The sequence below is a fragment of the Haplochromis burtoni genome, unplaced genomic scaffold, assembly GCF_018398535.1.
Source record: "Haplochromis burtoni strain Fernald_Lab_line unplaced genomic scaffold, NCSU_Asbu1 Contig_166, whole genome shotgun sequence".
Lineage (NCBI taxonomy): Eukaryota > Metazoa > Chordata > Actinopteri > Cichliformes > Cichlidae > Haplochromis > Haplochromis burtoni.
The window spans coordinates 812,346-837,175 of NW_024582527.1; the positions used below are offsets into that span (position 1 = coordinate 812,346).

The 24,830-nt window shown below is 39.1% G+C and overlaps 1 protein-coding gene across 1 annotated transcript in view; it reads left to right on the top strand.

The window, feature by feature from the left end:
* The window catches only part of galnt9 (polypeptide N-acetylgalactosaminyltransferase 9), a 96,159-nt gene that overhangs the window by 39,475 nt on the left and 31,854 nt on the right, over positions 1-24,830 (top strand). Inside the window, exons 4-6 of the mRNA XM_005933315.3 lie at positions 650-824; positions 13,187-13,384; positions 21,882-21,999. Coding sequence (XP_005933377.1) covers positions 650-824; positions 13,187-13,384; positions 21,882-21,999 — 491 coding nt within the window. The remainder of the gene's footprint in view (positions 1-649; positions 825-13,186; positions 13,385-21,881; positions 22,000-24,830) is intronic.

Consider the following 24,830-nt stretch of genomic DNA (forward strand, 5'->3'; position numbering starts at 1 on the left):
ATACACATACACTTATTCTTCTTTTTTATACTAAGTTAATATACTGTGTTGTGTTGTTTGTTACGTTGTGATGTGTCATATCGTGTCGTGTTGTGTTATATGTAGTGCCGACGTAGGACAGTTTTTTCCAATTTCATTGTACTACTGTACTATGTATGACTGTGCAATGACAATAAAGAGTTATCTTATCTTATCTTATGTAAAGTCACCAGAACGCGATCAGTTGTCTTTACCTGTGGGATGGGCAGGACTCTGTTAGGCTCTGTCTCTCTGTTTGACTGAGCTGGCAAACCTCAGTCACTGATAAGCACACATTCATGAATCACTGAATAAAGCTTCAAACTCAGAGTAGATGGGGTGTGCGTTTGATCAGAGCTGGGTTGGCTAAGAAAGTAATGCTGCTGATTGCTCTTGCTGATGAGTACTTAGTAAAGAAAAGTAATGGCTTTTTTAGTGAGTAATACGAATAACTGATTGCATTTGGTGATCACTATTTCTCTTTAGGTGTAATCTAAAAGTTAAACACTCTGAAAGGGGAAAGAAGGGATTTTCTAAGCTAAAACTCACTGACTACAGCTACCTTGTTAATGTTTTTTCCTGTTGTCATGTGGGTGTCTTTTAAAGGAGGGCTCTCTCTAATCTCTTCCAGTGGAGCTGAAATTCAACTTGGATCAGTATGTGAACAAACGCTACCCAGGCCTTGTAAAGATTGTGAGAAACAGCAAGCGGGAGGGTCTGATCCGGGCCCGTATACATGGCTGGAACGCGGCCACGGCTCCCGTCGTCGGCTTCTTTGACGCTCACGTCGAGTTCAACACCGGCTGGTAAGGTCATGTTTAACTTGAAAAGGTCTAAGCTGTTTCTCTGTCCTCTCTCACCTTTGCCTTTGTGCTTTGCTTTTTATGTTTTTTAGAACAGAGGGATGTCATGTAAATTTATTATCACTCAATTATGCAGTCTGGTCTGATCTAAGCGTTCTGATAAAACACCAGGCGAGGTTCTAACCGAGACAGCGTTTTTCAGGACAGTGGCGCTTATTATGCAGAAGGGTTTCTAGCTGGTAATGCTTTTCCTTTTTGCATTTCCTTTTTTAAATTGTAAGAATCACTTTTGGTTAGAGCTGGATAAAAAGACAGCCCGGCTAATATGGCATTACCTGTCGAGCAAATACACACTTACGACAAGTGAGAGCGAGTCAACCACTGTGAAATGTGAGAGTGAGTGTAATTAAAAAGGTAGCTCAAATGTTGTGCATTTCAAAATTATTTTACTTGCGGGCTCTGGGCTCATTTTGCGATATGAAATTACTTCTGGGGGTCTCAGTCCAATGTCTGCCTGCTGCTTAAGTTTAACGGCAAACAAGTAACTCAAAAAGATGTAATTGGCACCTAATTTGAGCCTGTCATGCCGTCAGTGTCGGATGAAGCTTTGTTCCCTGGAAGCTGCCTGAGAGTCAAGAAAGGGACAAGGAAGAAGATGAGGAAGACTGAGTCTACAGCATCTCTGAATGCTTTTCGATCTTTACAGCTAAATAGATGCAAGAAACGTAAACACATCCAAATGTGCTATTCAGATTTGTGACAGCTGTCACGTCAGTTCTTCTTAGTCATAAACTGGTCAAAAGAAAAACACAAAGAAATAATGCACATGTCTCTACAATCAACAGAACTGTTGATCAAACCTCCCAAAATTTCCCAAATAAGTCAAGTCTTGCTTATAATTATGACATTCAGATATTTCCAGTGTATTCAATGCTTCTACAATTAGGACAATAAATGTAAGCAATTGTTAAGGTTCAAATATTGAGGAGGAGAGTACAAACAACCATGGTCCAGAAGATCTTGGTCAAACAATTGATTTTAATGAATACACGCGTGGGAAGACCTCTCTGTACGCAGACAGGAATTAATCTTCGACTTAATCAAAGCATAAACAGATTTTTTAAACCATCAGGGATTGAACTTACTGACACCCCCTCATGCGTCATCAGACAGAATATATGGATACGTCAAATCAAAACCACAATGACTTTTAACACAGTTTAAAAAGAACATTATCTCCTATCTTCATGGCAGGTACTTCCTGTCACTGCCGGATGCTCTCGTTCATCTTGACACCTCAGCAGCAGTTCTGCGACAAACTGCTCTTTTTGCAACCCCAAGCAAAACATGATTAAACTTCCACCTATAAATGATTCTCTTTAACTAAGTGTGTGTGTGTGTGTTTATCTGTGTGCTAACCACAATTGCACCCTATTTCACCTCGCCGACTAGCTCCTGACCTCTCACCAGACAGAGAGACAGAAGCCACTCTCATATACAGTGGGGCAAAAAAGTATTTAGTCAGCCACCGATTGTGCAAGTTCCCCCACCTAAAATGATGACAGAGGTCAGTAATTTGCACCAGAGGTACACTTCAACTGTGAGAGACAGAATGTGAAAAAAAATCCATGAATCCACATGGTAGGATTTGTAAAGAATTTATTCGTAAATCAGGGTGGAAAATAAGTATTTGGTCAATAACAAAAATACAACTCAATACTTTGTAACATAACCTTTGTTGGCAATAACAGAGGTCAAACGTTTACTATAGGTCTTTCAACTCCCGCCACAGGTTTTCTATGGGGTTGAGGTCTGGAGACTGGCTAGGCCACTCCAGGACTTTCAAATGCTTCTTACGGAGCCACTCCTTTGTTGCCCGGGCGGTGTGTTTTGGATCATTGTCATGTTAGAAGACCCAGCCTCGTTTCATCTTCAAAGTTCTCACTGATGGAAGGAGGTTTTGGCTCAAAATCTCACGATACATGGCCCCATTCATTCTGTCCTTAACACGGATCAGTCGTCCTGTCCCCTTGGCAGGAAAACAGCCCCATAGCATGATGTTTCCACCCCCATGCTTCACAGTAGGTATGGTGTTCTTGGGATGCAACTCAGTATTCTTCTTCCTCCAAACACGACGAGTTGAGTTTATACCAAAAAGTTCTACTTTGGTTTCATCTGACCACATGACATTCTCCCAATCCTCTGCTGTATCATCCATGTGCTCTCTGGCAAACTTCAGACGGGCCTGGACATGCACTGGCTTCAGCAGCGGAACACGTCTGGCACTGCGGGATTTGATTCCCTGCCGTTGTAGTGTGTTACTGATGGTGACCTTTGTTACTTTGGTCCCAGCTCTCTGCAGGTCATTCACCAGGTCCCCCCGTGTGGTTCTGGGATCTTTGCTCACCGTTCTCATGATCATTTTGACCCCACGGGATGAGATCTTGCGTGGAGCCCCAGATCGAGGGAGATGATCAGTGGTCTTGTATGTCTTCCATTTTCTGATGATTGCTCCCACAGTTGATTTTTTCACACCAAGCTGCTTGCCTATTGTAGATTCACTCTTCCCAGTCTGGTGCAGGTCTACAATACTTTTCCTGGTGTCCTTCGAAAGCTCTTTGGTCTTGGCCATGGCGGAGTTTGGAGTCTGACTGTTTGAGGCTGTGGACAGGTGTCTTTTATACAGATGATGAGTTCAAACAGGTGCCATTCATACAGGTAACGAGTGGGGGACAGAAAAGCTTCTTACAGAAGACGTTACAGGTCTGTGAGAGCCAGAGATTTTCCTTGTTTGAGGTGACCAAATACTTATTTTCCACCCTAATTTACGAATAAATTCTTTACAAATCCTACCATGTGGATTCATGGATTTTTTTTTCACATTCTGTCTCTCACAGTTGAAGTGTACCTCTGGTGCAAATTACTGACCTCTGTCATAATTTTAAGTGGGGGAACTTGCACAATCGGTGGCTGACTAAATACTTTTTTGCCCCACTGTATGTAATAACCGAACTGAAACTATGTATATGTCATCTACTAAATAAATGTTTTAATCAAGAACCTCTACTAAAAGCTTAATACAAGAATATAAAAGTATAACAGACAATTTGAATACCCTAGTTATTCACATAGCCTCGTCTAACCAGCTCCTCAGAATGCTTTCGGTTTCACTTCTGCAAACTTTCTGCAACCCTGCAGTTTCCTGTCAGCCTGTGGCTTAGTCTTTCTGAAAGACACACATTGTTTAAACATCTGAATGCAATATTAATACTGTCGATTATATTATTAATCTGGACAATAGCAGTAAAATAATTTCCCTGATCTCCACACAATATATAATCAAGTAAATACTCCTTCACTTCTTCTCTCCAGACTTCACTGTTCACTTTAAAATAAGATGAAAACTGATATTATAATAGACATAACTGATGACAGTCAGTTATGTCGTATGACCGCCTTTATTCTTTAACACAGCCTGAACTCTTGTAGACAATCTTTCTTGTAGTTTCTTTAAACAGGCTTCTCGAAGGATATTCAAAGTTCTTCCTTGGATGCTGGCTTTTGTTTCATTCTCTGTCAAGATGATCCAAAATTGCTTCAGGAATATTGTGGTTCGGGCTCTGGGGGGGTCAATCCATGGCTGATAGTGTTGTGTGTTTTTCCAATCATACGTGCTTTTACTGCATTGGCGCTGTGTTTGGGATCATAGTCACACTGACAAATGAAGCTGTTTCCAGTCAGATCTTTTCCAGATGGTACTGCATGATGGATCAAAATCTACATTCACAATTCAGTTTGGAAAAGTAATGTGTGTTTGTGACAGGCTGCTGTAACAAAGTGCCCAAAGTTACAATTGAATTTGTTTCTTTTTGGGGTTTTTTGCTGTTGTTATGGCCCATTTGTCTCACTTGCCACAGATGCTCCAGATCATCTTTGGGTTTATCCAGTCGGCTATGCAGCACATTGTTTCTATGTCATTCTGGTTTAAACAGCATTTTAAAACTCGTCTTTCTTTATGTGATGATTTTGATGATCATTTAACAATCATTATTTATTCCTTGGGCTCATTTACTACTACACTATGTGATTCTGTGTTAAGCTTTACTTATGAATTTGCTTTTAAGGATTTTCTGAAAATGAAGCAACTACAATGATTATTTTAGAACAAATATAAACTCCAATATTAACTTTCTATTATATTACCAGTAAAGTTTCTCTGCTCACAGGTAAAACTTTTATAATAAAAGACGTGGGAACTTTGTGTGTTTATTCTGTAAACTGGCATAATGTAATCAGAATGTTCTGTTTTGCTTCATTAAGATGAAATTAAAGCACTAAAGGTCAGAGTGGGCCTGACCTATAAACATCCCACCACAACATTAGTCAGCAATCAAAGGGACCTTTACCAAGAGATGACTTGATAAGCCGCAGTTATTGAAGCTTGACGGGCCATTTATGGCCCATATGGGAACTACAGGCCCAGAAGTGGCACGACCCGGGCAGGAAACAGCACTCACAAAGGAAGTTGCATCAATGCCTAGGTGCATATCTGATGATAACTGACACCCCAGTGGTTCCGTCATCTGCTTCCCCATCTGTTCTTGCTCAGAAGTAGACTTGCCTGTCATTGATGCAACATACCCCACTCACCTCCGCGTAGGCTTCCTCCTCTCCATCCGTCCCTCTTCCACATGCCAAAGCCACCTCAGCATATTTTGTCCACCGTGTGACGCTCTCTTCTTTCTGCTCCACACACCTTTACCGATGTATCACCTTCGTCTTCCTTTGACAACCTGCAGCTGAAGATTTGTTAGTTTTGTTTTATTTTGCAGCTCCGGTTTTTGCTTTTTGCATGAAGTGTTATTTACAGAAGTCAGTGGAAAGTAGAGCAGAATGCCTGTGATATTTTTTTTTTAGTAGTAGTCGCCGGATAAAGGAATATAGCAACTGAAGAGATGACAGCCAACTTCTACAAGCTTGCTCACGCCGCTTAGATTTCTTTGTGTATGAGAGAGTGTGTGCATTTATTATCTACTGTATGCCTGCAAACAGCATGCACTCTCTTACTCAGATTCACTGGCGGTATCTACACTTTCTATTTGTTCAAACGGAAGAGAAGCCGTTTATCATAATGTGATTATTCACTATGACACATACAGTGATAAGTGAGATGGATGTTTCCTCTAGATGTTGTGGTGAATATCCCTCAATGACCTTGTACACAGTGCCTATGCATACTGAGCCAGAGACAATGCTGCCAGCTCTTAGTGGCATCGCTGTGATTCATTGGCGTGGTATTCCCCGGAGGTGCTGTACATTTGCAGCTGAAATGTATTGCTACTTCGCATAACTTATTATTGGGTTTAAGCAAACATAATTGTATCATGCTGTATCACGCACTTAGTCATTTCCCATTCCCTCACAGCATGTTGGTTTATGACTGTGGTTCTCAAACACGGGGGGCATTAAGCAACTGCAGGGGTGGGAGTGGGGGGGGTGACCAGGAGACAAATATGAGGTGAATAAGCATGATTTATGGGAATTAAAAACAAACTAGAGTTTGCTAAAATTCACATTCGAGGCTTTTTTATTACTTACTTCCACCGTGAGTGCTTGTGACTGATAGAAATTATGTTGTGTCAGGTGCTTTTTATCAGCTTTGTAAAAGGAAGATTGTAAAAAAAAAAAAAAAAGTTGGTGAAGCACTTGTTTTTCAGGAGTTAATAAGCAAACGTTTTGCACCACAAGAGCGATGGAGTCTGATTTCTGTGGCTTTGCGCCGCTTTAATATGAGGATATGAAATCGTCGTTGTGGTTAATGCGGTTTTGCACTGGCTTAATGCTCGCAGTCTATCTTCTCCTGTAGTTTCTAACCATCCATCCTTTGGGCAGCCGTTGTCCATTGTGTTCCAAAGACGACCAATTTCCTTCCGCATGCTATGTAAATAAACAGGATTGATAGCAGAAAAGAGGAGCATGTTGTAATTAGAACCTACTGTATGCCATACTTCAACCAAACGGTTGCGGAGGGGAGGAAATTGATATTTATTTGGTTTTGAAGTCTCTTGCACAGTTGCAATCGCAGGTTATTAACGATTAACCATTAACAAGGTAGCAGCAGCTCCCGTAAGTGTGCGCTGGAGATAAGGTTGTCGATGCAGGGAGGTTGTAATGAAATACATGCTTCAGAAAGCAACACTTTGATGAATGTTGAATGTTCTGTTGCACTGTGACCTGGTGAGTGTTTGTAAGGAAGAGACAAACTGGTGGAATTCAGAAAGCTAAGGAATGGATTAAACAGTCCTCTTGTAATTTTTAATTATTTTTGCCACATGTATATTTGATATTGGCTCCTTTGGTAATCTCACAGAACTCCTTCTGCTTATTATTATGCCATGCAGGTGCAGTGGTATTATATTAAATTCAATGGTACATAAATTCCAGAGGTCTTGAAGGCTGGGGAAATATTTTTTTAGATAAAGTAAATCATGTTTTTCCTCTCGCTCACAGCGTCTGGCAGTGGCTCAGTGTTTATATCTGTCTGGAGATGAGAAAGGAGGCTGCAGCCTTACTGAGTGCTTCACAGAGCACAGGCCAGGCAAACCTCCAAAAAGCACTGAAAAGACAGGGCTTTATGCTGCCTTTACGTTTGTATCATATCAACCACGTCTTTGGCAAATGCATTTAGAAGTGGTGAGGAATCTAACATTGCACCTTGATCCTTTTCCAGTTCATGCCTCTGCATCCCGCTATCTACTTCAAAAAAGCCTCGACCCTGTAATGAATTTAAATTCTGCATGGCTACCTTTCCCTTCTTTGAATCCTGCATCTTTTTTATTGGAGGCAGGAGACTGGCCCACTATTAATATCTACTCTACATATGCATGTCTGAGCTGCTCTGTAAAACAGCCAGGCGAAAGGACTGTGGACGGCTGCACATTTAAAGATTAATGCACTTAAAGATGGCCAGAGGCACTGCAGGCTTAGATTCTTTATCCTATATAACACAGCAAACACAAATTAGCACTGTCAGATCTAAATTGTACCATACTGCAATGTCAGTTTGACTGGTTTTAAAATGTTGTGATGAAATACAATTTTTTTTAAAAATCCCAATAACGTGCAATAATTTAATTGGCAATTGCATTGGCAAGGCCCATATTGGGTTCACAACCTGCTGTTAATCATATTTTAACTATAGTGAGAAACCTGATCATAAAAGCGCAGTTATGAAAAAAAAAACATTCAAAATAAAGATAAATATGTTTTAAGAACTTTGAAAGATTTCACTCAAAGCAGATTTAAAGACCTCAGTGCTAATAGATCTTTTTTTCTGCTAGGGGTCTGTTAGGGTCTTCTTTTTTTTTTAAAGTTACTGAATTTTAAAAAAAAAGCTACTTCTATACGGCAGCTCACACGGTCTGCAGCATTGAGTTTAATGCAGAATTAAAGAAGATCTTATTTTAGGCACTTAGGGCCCTGCTGCTCTTAGGGTGTAGTTAGATCCCATTATCTGATAACTCTCTGCCTGAGTATCGTTCTCTATTTGAGATCCATTAATCTAAAATTTTTTAATAAAAAATGCAGCCTTGAAAGGAGGACTGCGGGGCTTTTACGTCAATTCTGGGCAAAGGTAGGACAGATAATGAGACATCCTGTGATGCTGCTGTTGTTAAATCAAGTAGATATGAATAGATTGTGTTTCCTTGATTTTTTTTTTTTTAATATCTGAAATGCATGCACAGCCTGGTGTGAACCTCCACAAAAGTGCAGACTGCACTGAAAGACAAGTAGTCAAAGAGTTCATTAATCAAGAGGACTTCTGCTTTGAATATAAGAAATGGCATTGTGGAGCCAGCGGTGATGGATGTTGTCAGCATGTATTTGCTGTACTGGATGAGTCATTACTGGTAGAAGGGAAAATCTCATTGCTATTTGCAACTGAGCATGATTAGGACCGATGTGGATGAATAACGGCCTCAATGTAAGGAACACGAGATAGCAGATAAAGAAAGGAGGATCACACAGCCTCGTCTGTCAAAAGCAGATGTGTTCTCATTTCCACACTGTCTCTTATCTTATCACTCTCGTGTATTCCAGCAGTAAAGAAGGTGTAGGCTGGGTTAGGGTGTTGTGGGAGCTCAAGGACAGAAGGAGATGAATGGAAAAGGTTGGAATGACAGGGAGATCTGCCCAAGGTAAGGAAGTGCTCAGAGCAACACTTTTGCTGAGCATGTCAAGCAAAGCACGTCATGCATTCTGCTACAGTAAAAATGCCTTCAAAGTAAAAGCAGAGCCTTTGTTTCACTACATAGTCAAGCACTGTATGGCACATCTGAGCCTTCAAAAAGATTGTTCTTACGCAGGTTAAGAGACTAAATTGTTGGATTGAACACCTAACCCTTTAAATGGCTTGGAAATATCAAATGATTTAAATGAAAAATCAATGCAAATTTCACTTAACATGAGGATTATTGTTGCCTGTCAGATATGTTTTATTCTTGTAATATTTTAAAGAAGAAGAGGTAGAAACATACAGTGGCTCACAAAAGTATTTGGCCCCCTTGAACTTTCCCACATTTTGTCACATTACAGCCACAAACATGAATCAGTTTTGAATTGAATGCATGTAAATGAGAGCAAAATGTAGGAATGCATAAATGAAAATGCATCTATGTTAGAGTGAAAATTTGTAAATATGTACATTTAAATACATGTATAAGAGAAAACAATATTGCAATGTGTGTGTTAAATATGTGTAAACATGAGAATAAAAATATCTAAATATAAAAATTAAAATAAAACTATGTGAGAGTGAAAGTATATGTATGTGAAAGAAGAATATATGTATGAGAGAGTGAAAGAATGAATTTGGGCTTGTACGGCGTATCTTGTGCAATATTAACAAGCTTTTATGACTGAGCCTATAAGGCAGCACACATAATTAGTGAAATTAGTGATTGCCATTTTTCATGTAGACGCTTTGCCCAGCTGTGTGTGTGTGTGTGTGTGTGTGTGTGTGTGTGTGTGTGTGTGTGAGTGTGTGATGACTGTGTGTGTTGTGTGTGTTGTGTGTAGTATAATATAATATATATATTATATATATGTATGATATAAGTTGATGTATATGTATGTATGTATGTATATTGAATATATGTATGTATATATTAGTATGTATTATATATGTATGTATATATATATATATGTATGTATATATGTATGTATATGTATTATGTATGTATTATATATATGTATGTATATATATATATATGTATGTTATATATATATATGTATGTATGTATATTATATATATGTATGTATATATATATATAGTATATGTATGTATATATATATATATGATATGTTGTAATATATATATATATATATATATGTATGTATATATATATATATATATGTATTATATATATATATATATTATGTATATATATATATATATGTATGTATATATATATATATATGTATGTATATATATATATATGTATGTATATATATGTATGTATATATATGTATATATATATATGTATGTATGTATATATATATATATATATGTATGTATATATGTATGTATATATGTATATATAACTGATATTTAGCTTTTTGTTTTTTTAAACTGTCTACTGTAGTTTAGTCTACCCTGAATTTTTTCATTTAATTAATGATTCTTTTCACTTTGAACTAGTGAGCACCTTATTTTTTGTGAGTTAATGAAAAATTACAGCATAAATGACCTAGATCATCTCCCCTGTGCAATGCTAGAGGACTGATCCGACTTAAAATAAAACTGGAACTGGAACAAAGGCTGAGGAAGCTGAAGTTTGAAATCTATAGGGTTAATTTTGTGAAGGGACAAACATTTGACTCAAACTACCATCATTTTCCCATAACCAGGTAGCATTGGTGCCTAAGTGAAGAAATTACATTAAATACAACTGAATTAAAAGACTGACACCACGTCTGTTAATATGAAGTTTCCTTAGGTTTATATTATCATAAAATTTATTTGTATAAAATAAAATGAAGACAAAAAATAAATGAAAGAGCTTTCTTTGTTTTGTACCACCATTTCTAAAGCTAAATAATACTGTCAGGAGTAGTGTCGTGGACGAGAGAAGGAGGACCCAATCGCTGGACTCACAGGCAGGTAGGTGAAGGTGGATGTTTATTGCCGAAGGGGTGAGCAAACAGTACAGAGGGAGGAAAAGGCTGGCTGGCTGAATGAATGAATGAATGAATGAATGAGCAAAGGACTGGCTGGCTAACTGAACATACAGACGACACTAACATCAGACGTACATCAATGACACGACAAGGATCGGATGGAACTGAGGACTTAAATACACGCTGGGTGATGAATGATTAGAAACCGGTGAGTACGCATCTGAACTTAGTCTGACTAATGATACATGGAAATAACTGGAACACAATACGCAGGCGGTATGCTGGCACAGAAAACACAGATGTGAAAATAAACTGAACATGACAAAACAGAAAACACTGGGTCAACGACCCAGGAACCCTGACAAATACGTTATTATTTTGTTCGACTTACCCACATCCATCAGTAAAGTCACAAATTAAATGAGGGAACTCATGTTTCTCTAACAGTTAATACAGTAAGTACAGATAAGACTGTATGTTCCAAAGCATCCGTTTTCTTAAGCACTTGTCCCATACAGGATCGCGGGGGTGTCGAGATTATTCCTGCTGTCATAGGTTCAAAAGGTGGGCTAGACTTCCGACAGGTGGCCAGTCAATCACAGGGCTTTCAAGTTATTAAAGGATTATTTTGTCACCCAAAACAGTTCAGTTCGTCTCACTCCCCTCTGTAGTTTCTGTCCTTTACCTTCATGTGATAAGAAGTCATTTTGTTTTTGGAAGATGAATGAGTTCCACTTTTTGAAGAGGGCGAGGGAGGAAGTAGGACATGAGTCAGGGCCAAGAAACTGACAGTTAGAAAACTGGAGAGGGGAGTGTGTGTGTTTTGTTTTTTTTAAAGAAATGCATTTATCAAGTAATGATTGCAGCCAGATTTTGTTTTCTTTCTTTCTCTTTTTTAATTTGGAAAAGTGTTCCCATAACCAAGTAGCATATGAACCATATGAAGTGCTCTTTTAAAAATATGGAGGACATCATCTGTTAGCATAGGAAGATTATACAAATGTAACTAGGGCCAGAAGCACATGACTGTCATTGTGTTCTGCCCATGGCCAAGCTAAGGAGAGGTTATTGCATGGTATGCAGTGCTATGTTTTATAGACCAAGTGAGTCAAATCATTCTAAATGTCTTTTAATTTCCTTTGAAGGTAATAACAGAATTATTAACTATTACTACATTTGCTATTAACAGAACTGCATTTTGGTGATTCTAAACTGACTGTAGGTGTGAATGTGAGCATGAATGTTTGCGTCTCGATGTGTTAGCTCTGCAGCATGTCAAGTGTGTACCCACTCACCCTATGACAGCTTGGACAGGCTCCAGCCCCCCACAACCCTGAATCAGATATGCGGAAGAAAAATCAATGGATGGATGGATGGATGGACATACTGGAGTATGTAATTTCTCTTATATGCTGTAACTAAGATAGTTGTTAATTGGTTTTATCTAATTTATTAATATCTCGATGTTGGCTTAAGATTTTTAAAGTATGTGAAAGTGTGTATTCCATTTAATATGTGCCAGCCAAAACTGCCTGGGAGGGAAAAAGTCATGAGACGACAATCACAGCAGGGCTGTCTCAGACTCTACATTGCAAGCGTCTCTCTGTAATGCGTGTCACTATTTGACATTGGATTTTCGTGAGTGAGGGATGTCAAATGTGATATCATTTGTTGTTACACAGAAAATTCATTTCGCAAGAACTTCATATCATCAACAGGAGAGGGAAGCAGATGCTGGAAATTGGTTTGAAAGTTGAATAAATGCTGGTTTACCAGACTGCATCTACACTGAAAAAGCATGTCAGTGTGGCAATGGTTTAAAAGTCGAGACAGCGTCTGAAGCTATCTGTAGCTGCTTCTGGCATTTTTTGTAACTATTGACTAAAGAACTTTTTGTTTAACATTTAAATGCATTGGTTTCCTGCACATACACATCCACAGCTTTCACTTTACATTCATATTCAGTTAAGTTATCCATTCAGTCAGATTTGACCAGCATTTTTGCAATATTAATGCTTCAAACCTCTGCAGATAGAATGAATATATGCACAGATCTGTTACTTGCCCTGTTGCAGACTCTACACCTCTCACTCTTTTCATTCACCTCCTGCAACTATGCAATGAATCTTCGGCATACCTAATCCAGAAAGCCAGCTTTTAACTTCTGTCTCTTTTCTTATCCATAGGTCTGAACCTATTCTGACCCGGATGAAGGAGGATCATACCCGCATTATCTTGCCCGCCATAGACAACATCAAGTACAACACGTTCGAGGTGCAGCAGTACGCTAATGCCGCCCACGGCTACAACTGGGGTCTATGGTGTATGTACATCATCCCTCCACAAGAGTGGCTGGACAGGGGCGATGAGACAGCCCCTATCAGGTGAGGGCCTCAGCCGGTGCAGAGTGTCCATTATAGATGAGGATGTTTGATGAAATATGAATAGCCTTGGGATATGACTTATTCATATGTAGAGGCATCAAACTCAGGCACACTATAGTTTACTATGCCACACGAACACATGAATAAATGCTGCCTTTAGAAAACTTCCCAATTACACTGAAAAATATCATTTTTAAAGCACAGGGTCTCAGCGGTGTGGTGTCATTAGTGTAACTTTGTGTTGGCTATTAGCAGGGTATTATAATATACCACCTTAGATTAAAGGAGAGCATATGCTTCTGTCGGGTTTTTATATAACTCTAGAAATGCTTTTGTGTATCCCTGGCAAAACTCTACTGGAATGCAATACATTAAAGAAAAAGAGTGTAGCACATCAGCATTTCTTAAATTCTTGTTCCTCTTACAGATGTTCTGGCTGTTTGGATAGGATGGGGACAGGAGCTGAACTTGTTGATGAATTTGAATTTGTCCCCTGTGACTGTAGAAAATTTGTGATTGACGATTGTTAGTAGCTGTAATGTTTAGAAGTCTGCTTAAATTTAGTTTATTAGAGGAATAAAAACAAGTGAACTTGTTAATAGTCTTGTGTTATATAGAACTCTTTAAAGATGCACTGAACTTTTCTTATGATACTTTATAATACATATCTGTAATCACGTAGCGGTTTTGTTTTAGTGTTGTAAGGCCAAAGGCAGTGCAAGCACCAAGAACATAAGGTCAAGGCCACCTGACTCAGCTTAGCTCTTGGTTTTCCTCTTCCATAAGTATGTGGCTGCTGGACTGCTTAATGTTGCTGCATCCCTGGTGCAATTTTACAACTAGTGCTACAGTAGAGCATCAAACTTGAACTGAAGATGGCGCATCCTGACACATAAACATAAATATAATCACAAGGAGGTGCGGGTCAGCGGTAGCGAGAGATCGGCAGCTTTGAGCTGCATTTTTTTTTTATCTCATTCAAGGATGCTTCAGTGAAATGGATCCAGCTGAAGTGTTCTCTGAACACAGTTCATCTGGTTAAAGAAGAAGTATTTCCTCTTTTCTCAGACTGCACAGACTCAGTAATACATCTGTTGACAAAGACAAGCATTTACAGGAGGAAAAGGGTGTTGTTTTTAAAGATCTGAGATGTGCAATGCGCTAACAGGCCTTCATCTCTGTATGAACATGAACTTGGAGTGACCCATTTAATCAGACATTTAAACTGATTTAGATTCGTAAATGAAAAGGCACCACGTTTTTGAGATTCCTATACTGACAAGCACAAAACAAATACTAAAAGATCAATAACAGGAGTAGAGGGCAAAAACATTCAGAAAGATCAAAAGTCGAACTGATCACATACTGTAAGTAAAGTAGCTAAATTTGGCTACCCCAAAGGCCTGATCAATGAGGATCTGTGGCTGCATGTTCACCCTGCTGCCATCTGGCAAGCGATACAGGATCTGCTGCCGTAGCACCAGACTTTGGAGCCGTTTCTTTCTTCAGGCTGTGAGACTACTGAGCTCTTCCCCTTCACTTCACCACAAATATTAGCTTAATGTACTTATTTATTTTAGCAGCATAACAGGAAAAACATCTGAAACGTCAATGTACAACCCTGTGCTCCACAATGATGAATAAATGCCTGCAGAATGTCAGTGCTGATTTTGTAAAGCGCTAAAAGGAATCAATAATTCTTGTCTGCTGGTGTAAACCTATGTTCAAACAGCATTGCTGCTATAAACAGAACAGGTAAATGTGTTCATTTGTATCACTTAATGTCCTGGACACTGCATTTTAACCAAGCCATAAGCATGAAACCTACTGATGTGTACTGCCACGATGTCTTCCATTATCCCAGACACCAAGACATTCACACACACTGTTCAGTTCTGACCACAGGCAACAGAAACATGAATTGGAAGCCAGAGTTTCATTACCTACCACAGACCAGTGCTGGAAAAGCAATAACAATTTCATTTGGTACAGGGTGTTCTCATACAAACAACTAGTGTGGACCTAAATATTGGATGTCTTATCAAAACTCCACGAGAATCATGAATTACCAAATATCAATTGCTAGAGTTGAGATAAAAAGAAATGATAAGAGTAGACATTCACGCTGGTTCGTCTTCCCTATTGAAAGTTTGCTGAAAATGAACAGATCGCCTCAAGGGCCAGCTGGAGTGTGTCAGCTGGGTGGATTCCTATTGGAAATCATTTTCCTGCTTGCTTCCTCAAGGTTTCTACTCATCAAAAACAGAAGCTCACTCACAACGTCTCTGGTTGTTTGGACGCATTCAACAACAAAGAGGGTAAAAGGGTACGAGAAGGCACAAACATGTTGTGAGAACAGAAGATTGCAAGCATTTTGGAGATATTGTGAAGCAGACTCACGGGCAGAAGTATGTATTTTCATGATGTGGCTCCATCAATTAAAAGCACTGATTCAAAAAGAAACCTTTTTTTTTTTTCAGCTGTTTGAATCAATGGAGAATTTTACCTCCATTTTATCATCTGAAAGAGACGGAGTCTTTATCTTGCCATATATTGCATACATCTATCAGACATTTACACTGCAAGCAGGAGACAAGGACAAGAGTTGCAAGGGGCGGATGAGTCCTGCAGGCTGACCATCTGCACACTAAAAATAACTAAACCTCGTGACGTTAAATGAGAAATCCACTGGATGATTACACCATCAATCTGTGATGTCTGATGGACTCCAGAAGTTCTTTTGTGACTTATGATTTCCTGTTTTTTGAAGGCCACGCAAGGCGATCTCTGTTGTGCGTGCCTTCAGGTACAAAATACAGACACAACAACAGCGTTGGCTGAAAGGAAGCAATAGAAGTGTGCGTCATTCGCCCATGCAAAATATTAGCAAAAATCAATGCCAGACTCTTTGTGTTTTATATTCACCCACTTGCATAAGAGTTTATTGAATGTTCTTGTAATGGAGAAAACTAGCATGGTTTTTTTTCTTGTCTATAACTTTTTCACTGCATAAAGACCTTGCAATACTATGTAGAGTAACTCGTGAACCAGGCTATCTGCCTTAACTAGGTGGATGAAGTGAAGAGAGAAAAGAAGAGCATAGGGAGACCACAACTAAAAAAAAGTTCCCAAATAGCTCCAGAAAGTAACAAACAGACAGAGGACAAAGTACAAACTGCAGGAGAAACAAGGCACAAGGTTAATAGCATGCAATAGTGGCATATAAATGCCTGCAGAGTAAAAGAGAGTAGAGGAGAGGTGCTCAGTGTATTATGGGAGTTCCTCCAGCAGCGTGTGCTTGTACCCATATAATTATGAAACCTTGCAGGGTCACCTAATCCGGCCCAAAAGATAAGCGTTATCAAAAAGGGAAGTTTTAAGCCTCACCCGAAAAGCACCCAAACAAGGTGCTCCTTTCAAAGAAAACGGACCTAAAGGCTGTCCTTTATGTTCTGCTTTTTAAAACTTGGGGAACCACAAGAAAGCACTGTGAAAGCAAAGTGCTCTGTTGAGATGATATAGCAAGGTCTTTGCGATATAGTGTAGCATCATTAAGGGTTTGTATGTGAGAAGGGTTTTGAATGCAGTGAGGAGAAGCTAACAGGGTAGAAAAATGATCTGTCCTGCTAGTCATTGTTAGTTCTCTCACTTTTGCATCTGGTAGAGGCTTTTAAGAGAACTATTAGTGCATCCCTCTGATAAGTAATTACAATAGCTCAACCTGGAATTCACAGGTGGGTGGTCTATTTTCTCAGCATCACTCTGAGACAGGATGTTCCTAATTTTCACCATAGTCTATTATACAGATGAAAGGAGTCCTTGAGATAAGTTTATTGTATGACTTACAAAAAATCCTGAATGCAAGGTTTCCAACAGGGGTACTGGAATATTTGGTATGAGTCAGATTTACTAAAAAGGAGCAAATTAGCATGATGATGCAACTGCAAACATTTCCCCAGGGGAGGTTAAAGTTCTGGGGGGATCATCTACTCACTTCATTGTAATTTATAAATACAGCAAAGCCAGTTCCCATTAAGGATCACCAGTATTTTATGAAGAGTGCAATAAGGCTACGTCCACACGTACCCGGGTATTTTTGAAAACGTAGATTTTTCTATGCGTTTGCACCTTTCGTCCACACGTAAACGGTGTTTTCGGTCACTGAAAACGGAGATTTTTAAAAACTCCAGCCAGGGTGGATATTTTTGAAAACTCTGTTTTTGCATTTACGTGTGGACGAGAAAAACTGAGAAAACGCAGAAAACGCAGCGTCAAAGGTGTGCGCCTTTTTTGACGTCACACTGTGCGCCACGTTATTGTTTCAGTGAAATGAATTTCTACAATACTATTACTGTTAATTGTTCTCTCTGCAGTGTTTAAATGCTTACATATACACACAGTTACTGTCTCTCCACACATACAACTCGGTTCTGCTTCTATGCCCCAGCTTTGTTTACTTTTTCCCACCGAGGCTTCTAGACTTCTGATTGGCCAACATTTCTGCACGGTTATGAATATATTGCCACCTGTTGCTTTGGCATGCTCCTAGCAGCGTTTTCCTTCATTTCTGCGTTTATGTGTGGACGGGATTATTTTTTAAAACGAAAACGGAAAATCTCCGTTTTCAAAAATACCCGTGTACGTGTGGACGTAGCCTAAATTGGTTGGTTGAAAACAACCAGGCCTGGTGTGGAAGTAAATACTGTACTAACCAAAATAATGCAGTGTAAGTCCAGGTCTCCCAGCATTACAATTCAAACACACATCAAACACACTTCAGATCTGTTTAAATCCCATTGACAGGCATTCCAGTATGGAATTTAATACATTCAGTACTATTGGAATTCAGTTCAGTTCAATTATTTTCTATGTTATCAAAATAACAGTATTAATAAGGACCGGAGACGTGTGGAGCTTAGTTCTAAAGATTCGGGTTGAGGAGTCACAGCTTTCAGCCATTCTCCAGTGCCAAATAAGACATGGATGCAAAATAAGATGTGACCTTTTTTTCAGCATAAATTCAACAGAATTTTCTATGGCACACTTTAATAACTCATGTTTGCACAGTTCATTTAAATACTGTCCGCCCCAAATCTTGCTCTGTGAAAGGGAAACTCTGAAAAGACCAGCCACAGAAATGCCTGTGTCCGCACCTTTTGGCCGTTATATTGACATGGCACCACTTACCAACAGCAGCGTTTTAGTGCCAAACGTTTTAGTCCAGCAGAGCCCATTAGAAAATCTGGGCAAATATAAATGATAATCATTCTGCAATAGCATAAGCATGAGCATTTAATAAGGACCAGAAGTAGTTAGTAGAACAAAAGAGGAATGTCTGTTATTGGGTTTAAGGGATTGGATAATTTAGAATTGAGGGGCAGAGCGGATGACTGAACCAGGCCGTTAGCTGATATATTTCAAGGTTTCAGAGATAATAAAAAATAATTGCTTGGTCATCTATCAAACCATTTCCCAACTTTTTCATGAGTAAGATCTAATGCTCTTTTATTTAATTTTATTTGGTTTGTGCTTTTGGTTTTATTGTAGAAGTCATTAATTTTAATTAGATCCATATGAATAGTTTGTCATGTGTTGATTTTGCTTTTTGTTTCTTTAATTTAGGCGGTCAGGGAGCAGACTCGGTCTCTGTGGTGTTTTGGGGGCTTGACAGCTGAAGGGAAATTGCAGAGAAGCAACTCTACTTTGTGGTCTCATTACTTTATTTTTAAATTTAAAAATGAATACATTAATCATTATATTTATATGACAGATGCACCACGCAAAGTGGGATGGATGCTGTCCCTTTTAATCAGACCAGGTTTCCCTCGCTTGGTTTCTAATTACCAGTTTTAGCCCTCATCCTATTTCAAGCACTTTACCATAATCAGTGCCATAGTCAGTGTCATTCCAGTGGATACAAATGTTTTTCTTTCCTTCTTCATATATTATTCTTTGCCAGTTAAGACTCTGGTCTTAAGAATATGTTGGAATATATTGGCCTAATTAGCCTAATTTAATTGGATATTTAATGCCATTAAATACCATAAAAGGCCTGCTTGATAATGTTGCCACCAAACTTGGCAACAATTTACTCTTTTCTTTATTCTTAACTTAAAAATACAAATATGCAGGACATCAATTTGAGGATGTTTGTTTCACAATATAAATTACACAGTGTGGAAAAATGCTAAACGTTCAATCGTGCAAGGATTTTATTTCATTGTCAGATGCGTCCAGCTTAATACGGTGCTGAGAGTGTACTGAGGGAGAGAGACGTGTTTACCTTGCCAGGAAGCTTAATCTAAAGGGAGCACTCAAAGAGATTTGCACAAAGTTTGCAGTACAGACAGGAAGGCCACTTGTCAAGGGAAGTGAAAGGATAGGATGAATCAGGCCGAGAGTGTGCAGGGTCTGTCTTTTTCATCTACACAGCCAGTAAAAAATGATGGCACTTGAAAGCCTGTCTGTCACCCCCTTATAATTTAAACAAGACTGTGTGTCAGGAAATAAAAGTATAGAACTCAGCAAGCGTGATTCATAAAAAAAGATAGACTTGTAATTGTTACTGCGAGAGTGTTTAACTAGAACTGCCAATCTGTGATCGCAAGCCAGTTTCACTTTTAAATTGGGTTTTCTTTATTGTGTTTGATTTTCAGCTATTTTAAATTAAAGTGACACAGCTCATGAGACGTATATACTGTGAATGTCAAGCTCTAAAGACATTTATGAAAAAAAACAAACAAACGGTGAAAGTGCTTTCTTGGCGATATATTGGTTCAGGGGGTTCGGAGCTCTGCGTCAATTTTTTATTTATCTACTGGTGCAGGATTTTCAAAGTAGCAGCCCATGGTTATATTTCAGTCAGCCTTTTATATGGGGTTTAAACCTAAAAGCACCTTTCTTTTTGGCTTGCACGCCATACAGCTTAATGCTCTCTTTTAATACAGTCCGTGAATCAAAATGCAGCTCTTGCAGCACTTTACAGTACTTCCTATTGCTATGTCTGTCAGACTGAAGTGGCTGACATTCATGTGTGTGTGTGTGTGTGTGTGTGTGCATGTTTGTGTAATACATGGTGAACTCACCTCAGGCATCATTTCAGATAGAAAATCCATGCTTTCATTGGTCACTTTAAAAAATAATGCTGTTCAAGACCCTGTATGACTATAGTGCTCTTAATGGGGCTTTGTTCTGAGCACTTTAGATAGGACCGATAATAGTGCTGAAAGTAGCCCTGTCAACTAAGTGGGACCGTTTCTTCTACTGAAGATGGAAAATCTTGCTTTTGTTAAAAAAAACATGTACCCTCTAAATGTTTTATATCAGCTAAATTTTGGTAGATTTTAAGTAAGATGTTTTATTTTCATCTTTATATTGTATAATGTGTTTCATTTTGTTTTAATTATTATAGCAACCATTGATAGGTTTGTCTTACTACGCATGAAATTTATTTGCTAGAATGATTAAATAATTAAACAAAATATACCATGAAACTGTCACGTGGCTCTCATTTGGATCACTGGTGCCCAGAATTTTGGGCTGAAGTGGAGATTTCATGGCTGATCAAACAACTTACTCACCCCTGTGAGAGTAAGTTGATTCAGAGTGGCTGCTGCGGTGAGCTAGTAACTGCTTGTGCTCAATAACACACTAATATAGTTCTCCTGCACCTTTACCACTCTCCTCAGTAATACTGAGCAGTTGGGGTCTTTAAGCTTATAATTGTGGTCTTAAGGCTTGAAAAAATTCAGTTTTATTGCAGGGTATATAAGCTGTTCTTTTTCAGCACCTTTAGCAAAGGTGGTTAAACAACAGAGGCGCAGTCTTTGTGCTTAAAATTAAACTGAACTAGTGTCTGTTTGTTTTTTCATCTTTCTGGCATTTCCACACCTTCCCTCAGTCAATCAAGCCTCAGTCTTCTCCTCATTTAAAAAAGCAGTGTGTAAAAGTTTTGGATCTTTGGTCATAATCTGGCTTTCTTTAAAGTTTTACTTAAAGTTCAGAGAACAGCAATTTGTCTGTGTCTTTGTCGAACATTAGGCACTGCTGTAGAATAGAAACCCTCTAAAAACTAACCTGCATGATGATCTGCTAGAGAAACGAGACCATCTTATATATTACAAAAAATCTTACACATTGCTCTTAAAAAAAGCCACACTAGAAAAGAGAACAATGAAAGGTTCACTGTTGGATGACGCTGTTTCTTTCTCATCTCTTGTCTGCTGTAAGATTGGGCCTTAATGGAAACAGTCTTTCTATGCTATACAAAGACATGTACATGGAATATCTGCAACACACATTTATTTGCAGTAGGTTTAAAGTTTAGCTTTAAAACCCCACTTAAACCTGTCTGGGCATTTAATGTACATTAAGAAACCTTAAATTATTATTATTTTTGTTCTTGTTTGATCTTTTTAGCGGACTTAAAGAAAAAAGGTGGGTTTCATGCGGTTCAATTCCATTGACGCATGCTGTGTCTCTCACTCTGCCCGACTAGAACTCCAGCCATGATCGGCTGCTCTTTCGTGGTAGATCGGGAATACTTTGGTGAGATCGGTCTGCTGGATCCTGGCATGGAGGTCTACGGCGGTGAGAACATCGAGCTGGGCATGCGGGTAAGGACCACATTTTATTACCCAAGCTGCTGCTACAATGTAGACTTTTATAAACAGCCTTAAAGGTAGACTTTGTTTTGTCTCTTTAAACTAAATGAGAAGCCGCTGTGTTAAGAGAGAGATGAAACTTCTCAGAGAAAAGCTGCGAGAAAAGTTATGTTGTTAATGAGGCTTTCCTTCAAAGCTGCAGAGGTTTGTGTCTGAAGTTCTACACGAGGAAGGCCACACAAAGAGCCATAATTACAGAGCCAATATTTGAGGGAGTAATGCTTAGATGAACAGTCCTTGTTAGAATGATTTGTGAAATCTGTATTCAGACTTTGGAACAGCTTATGATCAAGTTTTCTTATGTTTCACAGCCGGAGGGATACAGCTTAAGAAACAAAACCCAGGGGCATCAACAGAAACCATGATTAAACTTTCCAAAGTTTTTTAGATGGGAGTGGAGGAGGGAAATAAAAAAATCCCCTTTAATGCAAATCTTTAGCCAACCCAAAGGCTCTAAAGCTTGTATACAGAAAATGTAAATCTCTTTGGCTGCTGCTTTGAGTTGAATTTAACGCTTCATGTGAGCGAAGGGCTTGCTGAAGAATTGGTTAGCGTTTAAATTCAGAAAATGTTTCTCTCCAGCCAAGTGGAACCTTTCTGAATCGAGACGCTCTCCTTGGGCTTATTGCAATGAGAAATGCTCGAAAGATCCCACTCTTCATTTAACATCATGCCCACATACATTTCAAAATCTCGAGATTCCATCAACGACACCTCTGAAGTGTCGGCTGCCTTTGAAAGAGCACTTAAACAGAGGCTGGAGAATGTTTTCATGTTTGTGCAGTGCTTTATTGAAGACGTTTATAGTTGCTGGTGATTATTTCAGAGCCTTCTATTATTCCATGTAGAGTGGCTTTTCCTGTTTATATAAATGGCATGATTCATTGCCGTCTGCACAATGATACAATGATCTGGCCTCTTCTGTCTTTAGCTCGTAGTTTTACCATTATTATGTAGTAATAACTCACTATTTTCTATTATGTGCCAACCACTGACAGCCGCCCCCAAGCTTACAGAGTTTTCACATTCAGCAGCCCTGCTTATATGCACCTAACAAACCATGCAGCTGTGTTAGACGATGTTCGTGGGGGAGATCAATTCAGCTACAGCAGCTAAATAAACCTAGAACAACTCTATTGAACTGTGTGATATAGTTTAACTGGCTCTGATACGCACCAGCTCCTCATTGTCTCTCTTTTCTCACTGAATATTTACTATCGCTTTTTTTCATTCATAAAGTGAGAAGGATAACCGTCTGTCTGCAAACAGAGTGCCATCACAAAGGCAATTACCTATCCTCCTGTTTGGCCTGTTTGTGTGTGGAAATGAAACACATGCCACGAAAAAACAGGCCATTCAGCTCACACACACAAGCCTGATGGGTCGACAGTCAGCAACTAGCTTCGTCCATTCATAATGTACAGCCTTTAATGGAATGGAGTCAAGATCCCGGCAAGTGAGCCGCAGTTACTCCTCTTTGGCTACTGCGGCTCAGGCAGCTCATTGTAGTGCCAGTTGAAGAGCTGCCACTGGGATAGGTTTGATTGACAAGAACATGTTTAACAATTAGCCAGGGCAGCTCACAGGAGCCCAGGATCATCTGACTGCAGGAGCCTGATGAGAGGCAGGGTTCACATTCAAAGGTTATGGTATAGTTATCATCTAACGTGAGTTGTTCCTTTGTGTCTAAGAGGGATGCAAAGAATCTTTCGTAGGCAGAAGGGATGTGCAGGGGCTGATTAGGCTGCACATAGCAATGTGGTGCGGTGTCACTTTTGACAGGTAGACAACAGAATAAAACCGGGGAGGAGGGGTTTCTCACCGATGTGTTTGCTCAGGAGTGAAATCATTTATAAGCTAGGACCTGTAAATGAAGAGAGACAGCAGAGGCAAATCACACTGATGAAAGATCACATAGAGTTCGTCTGCAGCCTCGTGATATCACTCTCTCGCTTACATAATCACAACAAATAAAGGAATGCATTAAATGCGTTTGTGCTGAATGATTTTTTTTTTTTAAATCTTCCAGAGAATCTTTCATTGCCCTTGTAAATAATTGCAGATGGCATGTTTGAACTTACCACAAGGCCCCTTTTGCAAACAGAGAAAAATGCTTTGGGACAGTAATGGTGAATTCTGCCAGAAGTGTCAATATGAATTTATCTTGCAATGTGTCTCCCACACCTGCTTCACTGAGTCTTTGCTGATATAGAGCCCCAGTAGACCTGGACACTGCCTTTCATTTTTCAAATTCCTATGTGATACTGTGATACTCACTTCGCAAATATAATACTACACAAAATCTACCAGGGGTCACTCCTCCAGCTGCCGTCCCTGCTTTTTCCACCGAAACAGGGGGAAAAGGAAACCTTTTGAAATGTGGCAATTATGCTTATGCTAATTCTTTCACCACATTAAAGCAAGAGGAAAATAGAAAACCGAGTCCACAAATGCTAGCAGCTCAGGTTTCATTACTTCTCTTTGTAAATAATAAATATAAATAAGAAAGGTCTGTGCAGATTCTTAGTCATGCAGGTGTGAGTATTCTCAAGCACTTGAAATGAAGGCAGCTGGGCTTCTTTTTGGTTTTAGGCTATATAAGTGTTGGACTTCCATCAATTTCTGTTTCCAGTGAGTAAATAAATGTCTGGCACTTCTGGGAATGAAAGGATTAAGGTGTTAATTTGACATAATTCAAGCACTGGGAGTAATATATAAACATGTTGTGCCCTATAAGTTTATGAAGCTGGGAAACTCATCAAATTCAGCAAACTCTGCAGGCA